At 38.8% G+C, this 19,395-nt stretch overlaps 1 protein-coding gene and 1 pseudogene across 1 annotated transcript in view; one reads left to right on the top strand and one right to left on the bottom strand.

Annotated features, from left to right (window-relative positions):
* LOC111342271 (protein NDRG1) overlaps positions 1 to 15,586 on the top strand; it is a 55,680-nt gene extending 40,094 nt beyond the window's left edge. Inside the window, exons 11-15 of the mRNA XM_022949333.2 lie at positions 9,410 to 9,451; positions 9,756 to 9,813; positions 10,714 to 10,812; positions 12,247 to 12,298; positions 15,098 to 15,586. Coding sequence (XP_022805068.1) covers positions 9,410 to 9,451; positions 9,756 to 9,813; positions 10,714 to 10,812; positions 12,247 to 12,298; positions 15,098 to 15,183 — 337 coding nt within the window. The 3' untranslated portion in view covers positions 15,184 to 15,586. The remainder of the gene's footprint in view (positions 1 to 9,409; positions 9,452 to 9,755; positions 9,814 to 10,713; positions 10,813 to 12,246; positions 12,299 to 15,097) is intronic.
* LOC148742198 (uncharacterized) lies at positions 335 to 5,287 on the bottom strand (annotated as a pseudogene).
* Positions 15,587 to 19,395: the final 3,809 nt, after the last annotated feature.

Here is a 19,395-nt window from a genome sequence, read left to right as displayed (position 1 = left end):
CTAGGAAGGTAAATCGGCTTATATCCTTTAATTCTGCCTTCACACCTGAGAACTCCTGTACAGTCATCTTTGACCAACTTCCATCCTGGGGACTTCAGACATGTTTCGTCTGCTTTCTGAATTCGCTTCACCCAGTAGTCACTTCAGTTGTGATTTCTTCCGTAACTAATGGACCTGACATCTTCTTAGACCTACTTCTCGCCTTGTAGCTTCTGATAAAACGTAACACCCATGCTGTTACTCTCATTGTACGCCAGTAGGTGCTTCTTTCTAGCAAAGCATCCCACTCATCGATCATGCGCTCTTGTGTGCGAAGGACTGCTTCTTGGGTCACTTAACTCTCTTCATCTGTTTCTTTGGTGCTATTCAGCCTTGGCTGCTCCGGCCACCACCTTTTGTCCAAGAGCCAATCCGGACCAGCAAACCAGTTTCCTCTCTCCATCTTCACAATGGTTGCCCCTCTATTCCCGAGGTCAGCTAGATTCAACTCTGATGGGCAGTACTTCCAAGTGATTTTGATTGGACCCGCAGTTTCTGCTGTCTTCTTTACTCTGTTTGACACAAACGCCTTCCATCCTCTCCTGGGATTAGTTATCCAATATAGTGCTACCATGCTGTCCACCCAAATGTTGATGGTTTGGATGGGCCAACGCTGGAGAGCCGTGCTGAGGTTCTTCGCCATGTTTACTGCCATGTGGCCACTCACGAGCTCCAGTCTTGCTATCGATGTACTTCTCTTTGAAATCCGCAACTTTGAGGTCAGAAGTCCTTTGGTCACGCCTGCCTCGTGTTCTACCACCGCAACAGCTGCTGTGCAGCATGCTAGGATGCTGGCAGCTGCGAAAAGATGTAAATGGACTGCTCCTATCCCTCCGACAACTAAAGCAATACTGCTGGGCACCCTTACATCTTTAAGTTGCTTCGTCCACCTTAACCATTGGTTCTTCAATCTGGGGGGAAACTTCTGCATTCCAGCCTTTCTTCTCATCGCAGGCTTCTCGATAAATATGCTTTCCCTCAGCCATGGTGGGCGAGATTATCCCGAGTGGGTCATAGACAGTTCCCAGGTAACTGAGTATAGTGCGCTTGGTGACTGTTTGTTCTTGTGGAAAAGGCTTTGCAAGCAGCTCCAGTGTGTCATCATCCTTATTCCATACATGTCCAAGGATCTTGCTTGGATTTGGCATGCCTTCACTTTCAAGAACCTTCACATTAGATTCCCTCTTGTGCACCGGAAACCTGGCAGACTCAAGTATGGCAGTACTCTCTTCTTTGAACCGCACGAGTTTCTCTACATTTCCTCCCGTTTGCATGAGATTGTCAACATAAGTGTTCTCCTTAAGTGCTCTCATTATCTCTTCAAATTCTGACCCTTGTTGTTCAAAGTGATGCTGCAGAGTTGCTCCTAGTAGGAAAGGGCTTGCTTCAACCTCGAAAGGTACACGTGTAAATCTTAAATGTTTCTCTATTCCTTTAATGTAGAACAAGAATCTGACTGCATATCTATCCTCCTCTTTCACACCTATCTGAAGAAATGCCTTTTCTATGTCTCCAAGGAGCAGACTTGCGGACATTCGCACTCTAACCATTATGTCCCAAAGAAGCGGCCGCAACGGAGGACCAGTGAACATGCAATCATTGCTGCTGTAAGTCAAAGGCTGGGCCTTAGCACTTGCGTCAAACACCATGCAAACCGTACTCGTAACTGCACTCTGCTTTACAATTGGCTTGTGAGGCATGTAGAATACACGTTTTCCAGACGGAATCTGAGGTGCTTCCTCGATTACCTCTGCTCTGAGTTGCTCTTCAATAATGCCACCAAACTCTCCTTTCAGTTTCTTATCTCTTGACAGCTTTCTCTCCACGTTTTCGAGCCGCTTTCTGATAAGTGTTTCATTTGTGTTCGTTAATGTAACTCCCGGTATCCAAGGAAAACCAACCTCATTTCTTCCATCATGCCTTCTGACAACACCCTCTTTAAAGTCACGCAGAACATCCAGCTGATCGTTCGGTCCCTGGTCCTGGACCCGCAGTACATCCAAACTGTACAGTTTCTCATAGTCATTAACCTCGCTTATGTACATGCAGCTGCTTCCACTCTCATATTCGTCTACCCCATGGATCACCCAACCGAAGGTTGTCTCCTCTGCCAGCGGCTCTCCCGGGTGTCCTTTGAATACCCTCTCCGTCCTTATTCTACTATAAACACCGTCTCCGAGAATGAGGTGTATCTAATGTTCTCCTGTGGACGTCATGTAGAACCGCTTGTCTTGTGTATGTGAGTACTTCAACTTCAGCTGATTCATGTCTGGCCTTCTCACTGAAGTAAAATCAGCTAACTTCGATCCAGTGAATTCCACCTTTTCGCATGATTTTCCGTCCAGGGACGTAATATGGGTGTCAAAGATTGGCATTGTCTGGACTTTAGTTCCATTGACTGTCAAGATTTCTCGATTCTCGTGACGTGTCGGTTTCAACTTTACTAACTTGACTGCTTCACGTTAAATGGAATTGCGTCCGGATCCTGTATCTAGGTAGGCCCAAAGCACTTGTCCCCCAATACTGACGGGAATAATCGCAGGTAGCACTTTCTTCTCTGCATAATTGGAGTAGACTGTCAATAACACTCCATCTGGATTACTGCTTTCCCTATCTGCTCTATCACATATGCTTCTATGGCGTCTGTGTTTACACTTAGCGCAGCCACGCCTACGGCACTGGTCTGCTCTATGGTTTTGCCTTTCACAATTAAAGCATAGATTGTGATCTACGAAGAACTTCTTCCTGTCCGCTAATGCTGTTACTAGGGTACAGTCCTCACTCCAGTGTTCTTGTTTTCGGCAGAAAAGGCAATAGGGTTTCGGCTTATCTCCAGAACAGACAAGACGGGCCGTATAATAAAAAGGATAATAATGGGAAGAAACGCGTGAAGTGTAATGTATTATATTACTAATCGTTGTTGCTGTTTAATGTGTGTTTAAGTTGTAATTTCTACGGTTTTCTGTTTACAGGGTCTTCGTTTTCGTACTACGAAAACGAAGATCCCCGGTTTTCTCGCGCGAGTAACAGGTCACTCTTGCGTGACGCGCGAGAGAAAACGTGCGCAAGAAGCGCGAGATCAAAAGATTAAAATTCAAAACAAAGATGGCGGCGCGTGGATTTTTTTCTACTTTTGTGAGAAGTTTACCTAAGAGCGGGTATTTGATGTGTTGAGCGGTCACTGCGAATGCAGGAGATAGAAACTAACATAAAGAAGACGATTTTCGGAGAAGTAAAGGTTGCTCCACTTCATATCTAAAAGAAATATTCAACCGATTTGAAATCCTGCGACGGCGAAAAAAGAAGAACTCATGTGAACGATAATCTACCTGAAGTGAAAGAAGACTTTGAAACTTCAAGGAAAATAATTTGATGTAGGCAGAAGTCGTGTGTAGGATTTTTAAGATGTGCCCGGGAGGCTGTCTTTGACAGCTGTTTAATGATTTTCTCAGCAGTAAAGGCGAATTTACGTATGTAAACATCAAATCGTAGGTGCTCGCGCGAGCACACGCAATTGTCAGCGGTAGCTATAACAGATCATGAGCAAATGTCGATCTTATAGAATCCAGACTTTTAAATGCGCGAGAACGCGCGTGGAAATTGCTAAACTCACGAAAGCTATTGCATGAAAACAAGTCCGGTGACTCCTCCCTTTTTATTGTTTCAATATGATAATAACGTTGAAAGGAATCATCAGAAAAAAAAAAAAACTAGAAAATTCTACGGAAGGAAATTTGTGAGGTGTGAAAACTGCCTTTTTTCTAGATTTTCTGAAATTCCACTCAGTAGAATTTTTTTAAAATCTTTGTGCATTTTCCTTTTCAAGTGCCAAATGCAATCACTGAAAAAAAAAAACACGGGGTCACCGGGTTAGTTTTCGAATTATTTAAGCCACAAGCTAAAAAATGCGTCTAAATAAGCCTATGATAGCGTTGCCATGGAAACTGCTAGTGACGAAATGACACCTATTTTTGAATAACCAATGATTTAACCCTGTAAAATGATTAATCCTGTAAAAGTGTTCAACTGGCCTTGGTCAGTCTTTTTGTTATATTCTTTCAAAGTTACAAACCATCAAAAAGGTGAAAACTGGTACCAGCCACCTTAACCAAGGAACGCCTGGGACCATGACCATAAAAAGGCATTATGTCCAGATTTGGATGTTATTTTCCCGGGGCTCGCAAAAAATGGCTCCGGCTCGTCATAAAAGGCTCGGGCTCGCAGGCTCGCATTATAGCAACCCCCCAACAATTGACTGCTTGAATCTTTGGTACGGGTTGTACTACACTGAAAAGAGTCATTGCACTCTCGCAAGCCAACAACTGTCGGTTTGATCTATCTATGCGGGTTGCATCACTGAGCGTCTGAAAGTATTCGAAAGTGTTTGAAAGTGCCTGAAGTCTCCTGAAAGTGCCATAAAGGGAAATAAGTTGTATTGTAGTTGCATTCTCCTGGCAGTGTTGAGAATTCATGGAGGCATATATCAAAATGACAAAAGTAAGTATGGGAATCTCGATTGAACAGAACCAGTCAAGGATTGGCTCTCATGACAATTTTGTGAAGACAAAGGATATCTTAGCACATTTTAAGGATCATTTTGGAGTTTAATGCTTAGGATGTTCTATTATAGTCAAACGTCCAACACGCTGCATGTCGTTTAATCGATTTCTCGAAATGTACAATATAAGCGAAAAGCGATGCGAAGCAACCAGTAGAAACGTTGTGTGACTAGGACGGCTAGGAACACGAAAATCAAAAACGGAGAAGACGGTAAGCGAACTGGGTAAATGAAATGTAGCGATGTCAAAGCACAAGTGAGCTAAAACACGCATGCAAAGAGGGCCTTAACGAGACGAAATTATGCGAAAACACCTAGCAGAATATTGATTACGTAAAGGCGAAAAAAAAGACAAAGAATGCGATAATGAGGGAAAAATGCGCTTACAAACGAGAAAACAAACAAAAGAAAGAAATACAGCCATGCGGCGGTAACATGTTCTATTTAAATGTATTTTACTTGCCAGTATTGAAACAAGTTGTAGGACAACACGTGGAATGATGTTATGTTTTGGTTTTCACAAATGAGTTCCTACAAAGCCTATATTCCATTGCCTATAGGAGCTTAGTAGTTTAATGTTACAACTGAAATATGATTAGTATTATGTTTTCCAAGTAATGCCCAGAATTATTCAGACCTTAACATTTCATGACTTCCGATAAGCTTGGCAGTCTTCCAAATTCTCTTCATAACGGTTCAGATAAGCATTGATATTTAAACTTGGTAGCAATACATGTGTATTAGGCCTTTCTTTGGTATACAACTCGTTTTTTAGTTGCTTGTTTGGTTTTGGTCAATTCATCACAATACATGAAAAATTACACTCTTGATTGGCTGAAAACAACTAGGTGCCTTTTTCATGTATCACTAGTGCAAGAGTAATAACTCGAGTACAAAAGTAAACTATCGGTAGGCTCAGCAACAGTAAATCACATTAGAGACAAATCAGATTTTCACAAAGTAGATTCTGCTGATTGATACATAAAATTATAGTAGCTGACCAAAATAAACAAAAGCTTGGATATTTTTATGTACATTGATAAACACTAACAAAATTGTGAAAGTGTAGTGTGATCATCCAGGTGAGTGTAGTCCTGAGAAGGAATGTTGTTGGTGGTGGTGACTGACGTTTCGACAATCTGTGCGGAAGTCATCATCAGAGTCAAGTGAATAGTTGTCAGTCAGTACTGACAACAGCTATTCACTTAACTCTGACACTTAACTCTAACTCAGTCGTGACTGACAACAACCATTCACTTTACTCAGACGATGACTTCCGCACAGATTGTCGAAACGTCAGTCACCACCACCAACAACAGTCCCTCTCAGGATTACACGCACCTGAACGATCACACTACACTTTCACATGTTACCCCCCGGGTTCAAACCATTTTCTGCACTAGTTAACAAAATTGCATTCCTGAGTAAAGATTTCAGCTGAAGGACAAATTTTGATAGCATGTCAAATTGACTATTTACATGATGATGTCAAGTTCACCTATTCATTTCATGTCTCCACATAGCTTGAATTTAGGAAACACACTGGCATGAAATAACGATATCAATATTAAGAAAACTTGAAAGATTCTGGTACTTTAAATCATATGATGCCATCATATGCTTGCCTGTACATTGAACTCTGTTGTGTTTAAGTTGTCTCTGATTATTGTTCCTGAAATCTATTATGGTGACACTCTATCTCAGTTGAACTTTATGTTAAATAAAACCTCTAGGTCAAATGTAATTCGTATTGGGTTAAAAATTATTAGCAATGTTAAAGTACAGGTCTGGTAAAGTTACTTCAGAGTACCACTCAGTATATGATTCACTAAAATATTGCTTGTGTTCTGATTTTGTAAGGCACCTATCTTTTTTCCCTAAATTCTCCCATTTACAACCTCATATCCTCCTATCTCAACTAAATTTTTCTGTATTCTTTATTAAAAATACAGTCCCACAAAACCCAAATACAATAATTATAGTAAATTATTTGCTGTCAACCAACTAAGAATAGAACTTTGTGCCCTAATGGACAATAGAAACCTACACTCAGCATTGTGTCACTTAACAAGTATGTTTTGTCCAAAATTAGTCATATTTCAAACCAAATCACGCTCCCCATGGGCTTCTAGTGTATATTACATCATTTCCTGAATGACCTGGCCCTTCTGGAAAGTTTTGTCCTTGTGTACTGGTACACAAAATGCGAAAAATACTCATGTGAAATGCTTCCCTAGAGTTAATTTCACATCACTTACCTTGGAAAAGACAATCAACCTACAAACTTCAGAACTCAATTCCACTTCGTTAAGTAAACAAAATTATGACTAAATGTATCAGGCCACCATGGGAAATGATGCTGACGTGGATTTTAGTTCCTAAAATCCTAGGCTTACAGGTGCATCCTTGGGGTGTTTTTTGTCAAAATGAGACCCCCATTACAAAGTTTGGCCATTAACCCTCATCTTGAAAATGAACATTTCAGGACTATTTTGTGCTAGTTATCTTGTTTTATCAATGAACAGGAACAATACTGAAAACTATCTGACTGTAATCAGATATTAGCTCTTCTAATCGAAGCTCAAGAAGACACCAGAAAACTATCTAACTGTAATCAGATATTAGCTCTTCTAATTGAAACTCAAGAAAACATCAGACATTAAAAAGCAGCTCAATTTCGTAAGCCACACATGTATGAATTGCGGACCTATTTTTACTAAAGCTACGCCTCAGGTAGTCAGTTCTTGGCAATCGCAACTTTGAGTTTCTAGGATGAGCATATTACAGAGATAAGCTAATGTGCTTGTACATTAGGAGCACGGATAGTGGACATAAGAGGGCCTATCATGAGAGATTCTCATTAATGTGAAGCTCACATGTTTGTTTGTTTATTTTTGAACCGCTGCTTTTGTTTAAATAGCGCCTCTGATAGGTCCGTTTAATTTTACGTTGTCACGTTGTGGATTAAGGTGAAGACAGACCGGCACGGACTCCCGATGTGGCTTTTGTGGTCGCGTTGCATTATCGCCTTCAAATTGTATTTTTGCTCTCACAAGTGTGAGATTTTTGTATGGGATTTTCCCTTTTTTGCAAGAGATGGTCGGATGTTTTTTTTTTTTTTTTTTTTCTCAGTCATGTCACCAATGTGTTTCCGCCGATGCATTTGGTCAATGATCTCATTAACCCTTTCCTGAGTGTTTCAGTTACTATCGATGCTTTGAGAGGTTTGTAGTAGACTCTGGTGTTGAGTTGTACTTTGGATTCTTCTGTTTTTTTTTTTTTTGTTTCTGTCTTATTCCTGATGACTGTTTGTGTGTTGCATTTTGAGGTTTAAAGCAGAGTTGTTTTTTAAATCTTTTAGAGCCGTGACCTCATTACGTTACAAATTATTTTTTGGTTGGGATACAGTAATCTTTCCAAGTAGCTCTCAAGGGCAGTTTAAGGCTGAACGGGTGGGATCCAGTTTGATCTGAGATGGATGTGGTTCTTTGTTTTGTCTGTGAAAGGAGTAATGGAAGTGCTTTCATCTTGCGAACAGATCTCGCAAGAGTTGGCCTGATTTAACATATTGTTCAAAACTTTACTCTTCGAGGGGTACAATTTCCAATTAAATACGAACTAAATTCAAAATACTGCAAGGAAACTTTGGAATGAAGTTTGAATCCGGGGGTAACATATGAAAGTGTAGTGTGATCGTCCGGGTGAGTGTTAGTCCTGAGTAGGACTGTTGTCGGTGCTGGTGACTGACGTTTCGACAACCTGTACGGAAGTGATCATCAGAGTCGCGTGGCTCGACTCTGTTGTATTTAGCGTAAAATGATTGACTATATGTCCAGGATGGCTCTTTAGAAAGACGATTTTAGGAGGTTTTCAGTAATCAAGGTATTTCATGTTACAGGAAATAGGTTGCGGCGCGCGTTGCATCAAGGCTGGAAATGGGCCTTTTAAGACTGCTATTTTTCCCCAAGCATTATTAAGTCTGTTTTGGCAACACTGATACTTGAATTACTAGCTTTTAACCAGTGATCAATATGTTTCAATTCACTTTCAGTCTGGGTCTCAAGATCAGCTTCTTAAATGCAGCTTAAGTATTCTAGGTTCACCACTATACAATCAAGCAAGTCATTAGGTCGTTTATGTAGACCAGAGAGGGAAGGGAGCAATTCTTAACCCTTTTGGTGGTCCACAGTTTTGGGGGCCTCTTCTAGAAAGTTTGTGGTTTACATAGCATCTTTACTGACGATTTGTCAAATAGCACCTGAGCCTTTTCAAGGCATTTTCATGGACCACATATTTACAAAGAGTTTGCTGAATAATCTTGTGGTCAATAGACCACTTTTATAAATGGCTGTCAGATTAATATTCTTTTGTTTAAATTTAAATTAGCCCTTTTGGCCTCGCTTGAGATAATGTATTCTTTTGAATTTTGTACTGGAGAACGAGGCCAGAAAGGCCAATTTAAATTTAAACAAAAGAATATTAATCCGGCAGCCATTTATGAAAGTGGTCTATAGAATCAAATATTCTAGGTTTAAATCACAGCTTAAGAGTAACGGAAAGTAAATTAAATAGTAAAGTACAGTGGTAAATCACAGTCAAAGTGAAATTTTTATTAGAATCTGTGTGCTCTTTATTATATATGCCGACATTCATTTACATATGACCAGTAAATAGTGTTACCAAGAAGTGATATGTCTTTTTCAAGTAGTATATAAACATAGTAAATGCAGGGTTTATACAGAATACTTTCAGTAATTTTCATTTTGTGATATTTCAAAATTCCCCTTACTCAGTGCATATTGTTGCTTTCAGCCGCAGTGATCTAATGAAGGACATGAAGGGTCACAAACTTGAGTAAGTTAGCTTTACTTCATGAATAGCTCAATTTCAACTTTTGCTTTAGAAATTCCTATAAGAGCCTGTGAACAGGTTACTTTAAACAACATTCCAAGCTGTTAATTTCACGTTGGTGAATTGAGATGAAGCGTGCACCTCTCAATTGTTGCTTGTTTTATTCTGGACTGTTGGGAACGAATCTCATTTTCAAACGAAATTAGCCTAACATCTAGCAACCATTGTGTTAATTTGGATTTTATTTCGAGTTTTCATTCATTTACTCTATCAGTGAATATCCACTTTCATCATGCCTTTGTTTTAGTGCAAAGACAGGAGTCCTAGTGGTGACTGGTGAACATTCTCCCCATCGCAAGAATACGGTATGCACCTGGCTTCACGTAACTGTGCTCAGTCTTTAAACCGTTCTAAGTTTTCTGCCCTAGTAAGCTATTCTCACAACCCCAGTGCAGCCTGCTTACATCAGAAACAACATGCAATGGTGTTATGTTCTTCGTTGTCAAATATTTGCTTACTTTTGGTCAATCGTTATCTTCCTAATGTCGTCTCCATGCTTAACCAGATTTTATTGAGATGACTCGAACTGATACGAGGTCTTAGTTGATTTCCACTCTGATACTTGTCCTACTCAATAGTGAGCCAGTGCAATTGTAAACAGGAAAGTTATCACAAATACTTCTATTTTGAACAAGAATATGAGAATGGCTTGGCAAGCTACAGGGCACAGAGTGCAGTTAAAGAAAGGCACTGAGCAAGGACTCATTACTATGCTCACCAAAATCCATGAATTACTCATATAGGTACCCGTACATTTAGCTGATATGGCCCACAAATACACAGATACAAACGATGCGGAATAGAATACCAAATTAAGAGATTTACCCTGGATGGTACTGTTGGGGTTTGTTAGAAATGATGAGATGGCACTCCTTGCTCTGCACAAAGTACTAAAAAAAATGTCAAATAAAGTTGACACAATTATACAAGGACAATACTTTTGTTTGTTTTTGGATGATTCAATGAATTGACTGTTTGAAATTAAGACAAATGGTTTGACAAATTGATAGTTGTAACATTAAAAGTGGTCTACCTCTTTTATGAATATATGAATTTCATTCTAGATGAATTTCATTTCAGATATGAATTTCATTCTAGCCATTATTTTCGAGCAGGTGTTAATAAAATGCATCGAATGACTGCTGTAGTTCACAGGATGTGGATACGAAATTAGCGATTTTAGCTCTTTGTGTTGTACTTTGCAGGAGGATAAATTTTATTATGGTGATGTACTGAAGCAGACAGATGTGAAAATCAAGAGTCTTCTCACCCCTGACTGTGGAGCTAGTGTCCTGGAAGAAAAGGTCTTTAAACACTAAATTTACTTAGCCTGAATCAAGCTCTCCTGCTATTTTTCTTTGAACAAGAAAAATTAAATGCATAACAGTCTGGAAAGCAACAGCCGTATTTATTAATATCTACGACATGGCTGAAACAAATGTTGTGATGTGGATTTTTCAAAAATGAACTCCTATGTGGCACACACACAGTGTGTGTGTGTGTGTGTGTGTACATACCGTACAAGTGTTTTTAAACATGTCTAAATATTAAAATTTTTCTCTCAGTCTAAGAGGGAAAATTTGTTAATATCGAGTCATCAATGGCAGCGATCAAGAAATGGATTTCTCTCATTTTCCCCTTATATTTCCTGATGTAGTTTGTTTCTGTTAGAGACCTATCTACAGTAAGAAATTGATAAAATTCTGTTTTGTAGTTGTGTAAGCTAAAATTATCGAAATTGAAGCCAGAAATTAGTTTCTCTGAGTTCAACTTTGTTGCAAACCCAAACAATTCAGGAAAAAGTAACTCGAATGTTTCTGGTTTTTCGATTTGGAGATGTTTTGGCAACTCATAAAGAAGCAAGCAAAAATTCCTCAAACCAGAAACTCAGTAGGTTGTATATTTTATTTCAAGTAATTTACCGACAAGAATTGCAAACATTTGGAGTCATTGTCCCTGTTGTAGTCTATTGTTGAGAATGGCCATTTTTTTGTTACGTTCTCATTTTCTAGATTCGTGTAGGTATCCTTGCGTCTCAATTTCAGTAGTTTTTGGCTTGCTGCATGCGAAAAAGGAATTTCTTGGAGGGTCTTTAGCAAAAATTAACGATGTAACGAGTCTTAACTACTGAATTTTTGGTAGTAGCGTAAAATGAGTTGGTGTTTGGATAACTTCCACAAATTCAAGGGTATGATCGACATTTATTGACAGTTCCTCGTGAGCCTCGTGTTTGAACGAAAATGCTTTTTTACAGAGAACTACAGCTTAACCAGTAGTTGAAATAAATATACATTATTGATTAAGCTGGCCTGGTTAGGCTATTGGCCGAGTTCTTTTTGCGTTTATAAACATAAAAAAGAAGAACGAGCTTGGCCAGTAAAGGATTTATACTGTATAGCGAAAAGATTTCTCTTTAATAAGAATCAAGAATGATTTGTTTATTTCGAGAGGCGGGAGAGAAAGCCGATTGTGTTTGTAGCGCATTAAACCTGAGGAGTTGTTTAATTTTTTCTTTGTTTAGACTGTCTTCTGCCGCTGTTTGCGACTCCGTTGCCGACATTGTCCAAAAGCTACGAACTTTGCAATTCCGCTTTACGCACTTTTTTCTTGCGCGGGATCAAAGCGAACAATACCGGCCCATCTTGCCCGCTCGTGTAGCCAATCAGAACACAGGATTCGGGCGCTGCCAGCTATATAATAAATGGGTTTATTAACGGTTCATTTCTTTCTATACGCAGCCTGAGAAGATGTCAGAAGGGCTGCTGCTGTTTATCCAAGGACTTGGATTGGGTAAGATTTCAGTGTAACTTGCAGAGAAGAAACTATGACGTAAAGAATTTTCACTGTCTTTGTCAACTGTGCAAAGTAGTTTCCTCATCTCAATTATTTGTTTTTGGACTGTGCCAAAGCTAAGATTTCAAGTTGTGTGTTCTATAGCTTTTAATTGAATTGTTTTTGGCAGTTTATCCTCCTTCTTACCCGAAACAAGTGGTTGCTATTTTTCCTCTACTGTCCTTTGTAAATTTCCAACTGTTGGACCTGACATGCAACACGTAGACTAAAACATTTCGTACACCAGCCTGGATCCCTGTCCAAAATCTGTGCCTCGTCGATCTAGACATCTTGTACGGGTTTCCTCTTTGTTGATGTGTCGAGAAACTGAGAAGGTTAAGCTCGGTCTCATAATTATGTTCAAAGAAACATACCTTGGATGATTATTCCATTTAAACAGCTTTATTTTGCATAAGAATGTAGCAATGTTTTGCGGTTTGGCTGCCAAGTCCATTGATTACTCATTTGAGTACCTGTCCTTTGTACTCAGACTTTATCCTCCTAAGATATAATACTGTAAAGTATGGAAGGCACTCCATCAGATACTTGGACCCATTGTTATGGTCCAAGTTGTCTAGCTCTGAGAGAAATGCACCAACTCTGAAAGGCTTTAAACGAATGATAAACTGTAAAGATATCTCCGCATTGGACAACAGTAGTTGTTCCTCTTGCTATTTATGATTTGTAAATTTATATGATTTTAGAAATTTTACATTTTTACATTCTTACATCTTAATTATGACAACTTTACTTTATTTTAACTAGTTTTGTTTTGTTAGTGTCCCCAGTTAGTACTGTCCTGTACTAGAATTTTTACGACACTTAAATAAAGGTTCATTCATTTGTACGTCCTCCTGGTGAGGGGGACAAATACACAATCAGAAACAATGTTAAAAAAGAGTACTGAATCAAAGCTTTTACTCTGAGGTGGGCAACTGATGAGATTCTGTTGGGATTTGTTACGAATGATTCGTTGGCACTCCTTGCAATATCAATTGCACTTCTTTCCGTGCAAGAGTGACAAATGCCATCGTTGCCCCTTTTGATCTAGTAGCACTTCCATTACTAGAAGGAAGGACCATTTGGCTTTCACTTCAAGGACTGTTCCGGTTACTTTTTAGGTATCCCTGATTTATTGACCTTGAGCCAGACATAGTTGTGCCAATAGTTGAAGTAACATCTTTTGGGCCACCACGTTTGAGTTGGCCATTATCAAACACAAGAATCCCAGGGCTTGTATTTCTTGAAATGTCTCGAGAAGTCTCAAATTTCATTGATGATGTTTGAAAGACGCTGATAGTTAGAGCTGTGAGACTCTTTCCCTCTCGACATTCTCACTCACAATCACTGTATCTTACCAAAAAAAAAAAAATAGTATTTTATAGCTACAAGTATAAGTATTATGGCTCTAAGTATAAGTATTACTTGTACTTGTTTGAGTGCTCTTCCACACATTCTACGCAGATCTGCACCCCTGCTCAGGTCTGGTCTTTTTTGTTGTTACTTTTTTAAAAAAGCCACTAACTATCGGGGTTGCAAGTCAGTTAGTCTGTGACTTTCGTGAGCTTTCAGAGCAGTCTCACAGAGTGAGACCAAAAGTATCTAGAATTTATTATCCAACTACACTCTGTAGAGTACAAATAACACCATAGACGAGTACAAATATCACGCGATATTTGTACTCCAGAGAACCGGTTAGACAGGTTTTCTCGCATCGCGCAAGGGAAGAGTTGGATTGAAGTTACGGGAAAAAAATGGCGGACAATTTGAATCATATTTCTGACGACGAAGAGTCGGAATGGCTAGCAAATATAGATACAAGTTTATTAGAGAAATTGAACGAAGAAAAACAAGTGGACGACTAGGAAATTTCTTCACTTATTGGGGAAAATAGAAACAGCGACACGACAACGCGCCAATTCCCGGTTCCACTTCGCATACACTTCTGTTACGCACTGCCCGTTAATAAATATCCGCGAAATTCGCCCGCACTGAAATAACAATTTGGCGTGTTGGATATTAAATTGGCGTGTTGGAGAATTTGTATTTTGACGGGCTTGTCAAAATACAAATTATCCAAAAAAGTACAAATTTTGACGAGCCCGTAGGGCCCGTAGGGCTCGTCAAAATACGGCACAACCCGTAAAAATACTCAGCGATGCTACACAACAAAACGTCTTTTGTATTCAAGTTCTCCTACTCCATTTCACCGTAAACACGCGACATTTAATTTAAAAACTGTTTTCTACAATTTATGTTTAGCACCTTTTCATCAAATACCTACTCCTGAAACGAGATGGAAAATAGTTTTGAGTTAAGGCGTCAACCTGGCATGATTGCTGGTGTGAATTTCAAGCTTTGGGAACTGGTTGAGCTCCTTGGCTGGTTAAAGTGAAGCGATTATCTTATGCAAACGCTAGAGGCGGGGCCCAACAGTGATTGACATTTTTTGTGCCTATTTATCATGATAGCACTCGTGGAATTCAATGCCGCGCATCTTGAATTTAGGTTAGCTAGGAGGAGATAAATACTCTGACTTTACAAGCCCCTCCCCATTTCTTTAAACACAAGTGACCACATGTTCTGGCTTTACCTCGTGTTATGGCTTCACCTCGTGTTATGACTTCACCTCGTGTATGAGAAGGATTTACATTAAAGTACAAGATACGGTTAAGAGAACTCGACGGGATTGTAGCAAAACTTAAAAGCATGTTTTTCTTTTTCTTCTTCTTTTTTTTTTTTTTTTTTTTTTTACAGTACCAACACTGCGTACACGTTCAATGTCTCGAACCAGTTCAACATCATCTACTGGATCTAGGACCCAGTCCATGAGTGAGGATTAAGTCCAAACGTAAACGTCCATTTGATGACTATTTTGGTCGCTTTCCAGGATATACATTTGTGCGTGATGGAATGTAAAGATGGATTTAAGCACGTCTACAATGACTTTCTTTTAACCAAGGATGTATAATGTGGATGAAAAGTAATACTAGTGACGTGGATTGGCATTCGATGAGATGATTTGTAAAGATAATGCCTCAGCTCTGAAAACTGAATTAAACTTGGTTAAATAAAAGGAAGTATTCTTAGTTGCTTTTTACTCTTTCATAGCTAGTTAGTCTTTATTCAGCAGGAAAATGTAAGAGTGAGAAGTAGATTCATGGTTGTCATTGTCAAGGATAATTTCTGTTTAATGTAGACATTTCACAGCGACATCAACAATAAAATTTGTCATTATTCCCTCTTTCCTTGTTTCCTTCTTTCTCTGCTTTTACCGTTCCTGGTTCTCATATAACCCGGGTAATTCTTTTTATGACAGAGAGATCAAGCACCCCGTTTACGTGAAACGGAAAACGTTTGCTTGCCCTTTCACGATTCACGTACTTTGAAATCGGGTGAACCTTGCTGCTTTAGTTTCGCGTGAGCACACGCCATGGTGGATTTGAAGGCGCCCCCGTACAAGGAATAGTTTTGATGCCTACTTAGCGTTTTCAGGTCCTGGGTTTGTAGGGTGATGATGTTAATGCATTTTCTTCAAAAATCTCCATTTAGAGGTTAGCGACAACAGCGAATCCGGGCTGCGCGCAGCTGCTCCTTTTGTCCGTTTGTCCGTTTGTAAATGATCCATTTTACTGGAAGTACATAGATCTCAACAGGAAGTTTAGGAGGTCTGTGATGTGATTAGGTGTTGGGTCGACTGGGATCGTGTTCTAGTTTCTGCTGAGCTGCTCGTACAGCTAAGTTGACCGGAAAGTTGGTAAACAACGACACCATGATCTTGCTATCTTGAATCCTTTTGCCACTGATGGTAGATACTGCAAAGTGGGCCAAGCTGGGCACTGCGAAATCTAAGTTACCTCTTAGTGTTCTTAGGATGTTCGCTGCATAAGCAGACAAGTATGTGATGGTATTCACGCACGACACAATGGGTCTCGGAGGTATATCGACTTTATGAGTCATCGGTAAACTATCACTGTCGCTGTCTGTATCACTGTCTTTGTCCCAGTCAATGACAATTTAATGTTTCTATCACTGTCAGTGTCATTGGTGTTGTCACCACTTCTCTCACTGTCACTTCCCCCGCCACAATCACTGTCACTTTTTCTTCCACAGTCCTTGTTAGTGTCAGTGTTATAGTTAGTGTCACTGTCACTGCCGCTGTCTGTTACTGTGACTGTAGATGTTACTGTTACTTTCACTGTCACTGTTACTGTCAAATCAGCGCCACTTTCTCTGTCCGTCTCTAACTGTGACTGTCCTTGATGACTAGATTGATAAATAAAGATGAGAGTGACCTTCGCAGTAGTGAACGTGACTTAGGCAGTTGTGAAAACAAAGTCTGAAAAACACTGCTTTGCCTTCTTCACACTTTAGTGGACCTTTAGGTGTGTAAACGCTTAGGTAGTGTGTGACCGAGGCAGGTTCTGATGTTGTTATTTGAACAACGAGACAGACTTATAGCCACAATAAAATTTATTTATACAGGAAAGTACAAAAGAAATACTGATAAAAAGAAAGGGTGATTGCAAGCTAAAAGAAATAATAAATGACAAATAGCAAATCAATAATTTAAAATAATTTGGATATATCAACAAAGTTGAAATGGTAAATTGGCCACCGTAACGATTACAAAAGCTGACGTTTCGAGCGTTAGCCCTTCGTCGGAGCGAATAGCGGAATTGTGGGTTGTGTGTGCTTTTAATTTAAAATAATGAAATAAAACAATTAGTAAAAAATACAATCGATTGTCATACAATAGCAAGGCACTAACAAGACAATTTTAAAGCATTGCATGACAGAACAGTAATCATTGTGTGACACTTAAAAGACTTAATTCTCTTAACCAAACATAGAGCTATTGAATGGTGGGCTATTAGAATTATACATGAAATGACTGAAAACAAGTCAATACTGATAAAACAATAGCGCAAAACAACATAACATTAAATAAGACTAATTTCAATCACAATTTCATATTTTCCTTCGACTTAAAACTAGGAAGACTGGCAAAATCTCATTCTGTGACAGGACAACATCTGTCATTACTGATGAACTAAACAATGAAGACTGTAGTGAAATATCTGATTTCACCAATGAACTTTAAGTCAAGTATACAGATAAATGCAATGTCCCGAAAGCTGAATGCAATCTTGACACATTTTGAACATGAATCAACTAATATAAGGATTCAAGCAATGACTAAATTGGATTGAGATAAGTACACATGAACCATATTATTCTTGAACTCAAACTGTAAGACATACAATAATAGGTCAAATGTGACATACCAAATCCTCAGTAAAATAGGTCACTAACTTGAGGTTACATGTACTGGAGTTACTTTTTTGTGACCAAGAGGTTCTGAACTTGTAAGTGCTGGTCTTGACACTCTGAACTACTAAGTTAAACTAACTAACTGTACTTCTTTTATAAGGAATCGAACAATAGCAGGAAATTCTCTAAAATTTTGGAAGTTAGGTGTGATCATTCTAAAGGAAATTTAGCTGCAAATCCTGTGTTTAGGATGATTTGGTTATCATAGGAAATAGTTAGGTGTGATGGTGCAACTTAAAGGAAATTTATGATGCAAATCCTGTGTGTATGATAATTTGATTATCATAGGAAATAGTTTCTTAAGATGTAATTTTAAAATTATAACAAAAATTATTAAAAACTAGATCATTGGATAATGCAATTCAAGACTTTTTATTGGCTTAGCCAGTATGGTATATCAGCCAATATACCATAATCTACAAATATGGTAAGCGTACGTGTCAGCTTAAAATTAAAAGAAAGCTAAAAATTTAATAAAATTTAATAATTTAATTTAACGTTTTTAATGAAACAATTATTCCACTCGCACTTGTTGGATATGAGATCATCTCATATCCAACGCGCGCTCGTGGAATAATTGTTAAATATTGCGATGTCATGCACAATTGTGAGCCTGGTCACAAGTGGAATCTATAGTAGGCAATCACGGATGAGTATTTTTCCTCTAAAGCGTGGAGCAGTAAAAGTAACGTGCAAGACCTTTTCACAGTCTTCGAATGTCCTATATTGCTATTTTGCATCGACGAAAACATACTTTCCACAATAAAAAGATTTTGAAAAGCAATTTTTGTTACGATTAATTTATGGTAGTTTGGAAAATATAGGATGCCGGAATTCGGAACCGGAACCGAAGTACTTAGATTATTTGGAATGCTCGGAATACCCGGAATTCCCGGAATGACCGAAAAATAACAAATTAAAAAATAAATAATTAAAAGTAAATAAATAAATAAGAACATTGATGATTAAAAATTAATGGTAAATTCAGAACTTAATTAAATAATTTAATACGAAAATTGTCTCTGAGGGTCCCGAAAAAAAAATACTTACCGGCACTGTTCATGGAGATACACGTATTAGAATTTTAAAAAGTCTGCGTCAGGCCAGTAGCCCATACAGCCTAGGCGACGAAATATTTCTGCTTTCCCTTACCCCTGGATGGGATGCTAGTCCATCACATGGTTACTCCCCGTTTTAAATTCGCCTCCCCCCATTTACACGCCTATAGGATGTCTAGCCAGGGCGCCATGACCATTAGGCTTTCACGCTTTTCCAGCCGGAACCATTGCAGAAGATTACACAAATGAAATATTTCCAATTAGTTTAAAAATCTCCGAACTATAACAAATTAATACTCTACCTTAAATAATTATTAACCACAGACTGGGAGCTATCAAAGCAGCTACCATTACGACCAGCCATCTACAGTTAAAATTGAGAGATCGTCAGTTACTCGACACCTTTTCGCGTCTTTCCACAATATTTACCTTTAAATATATATCTTGTACTGATGGATTCTTCTAAACAAGGTTTATATTCAAAGGTATATATTCAAGATATTTATAATAGACACGAAAAGGTGTCGAGTAACTGACGATCTCTCGATTTTAACTGTAGACGGCTGGTCTTAACGGTAGCTGCTTTGAAAGCTCCCAATGTGTGGTTAATAATTATTTAAGGTAGAGTATTAATTTGTAATAGTTCGGAGCTTTTTACAATTG

Source organism: Stylophora pistillata, chromosome 1 (assembly GCF_964205215.1).
Source record: "Stylophora pistillata chromosome 1, jaStyPist1.2, whole genome shotgun sequence".
In the NCBI taxonomy this organism is placed as follows: Eukaryota; Metazoa; Cnidaria; class Anthozoa; order Scleractinia; family Pocilloporidae; genus Stylophora; species Stylophora pistillata.
This window is presented reverse-complemented; position numbering and strand designations above follow the sequence as displayed.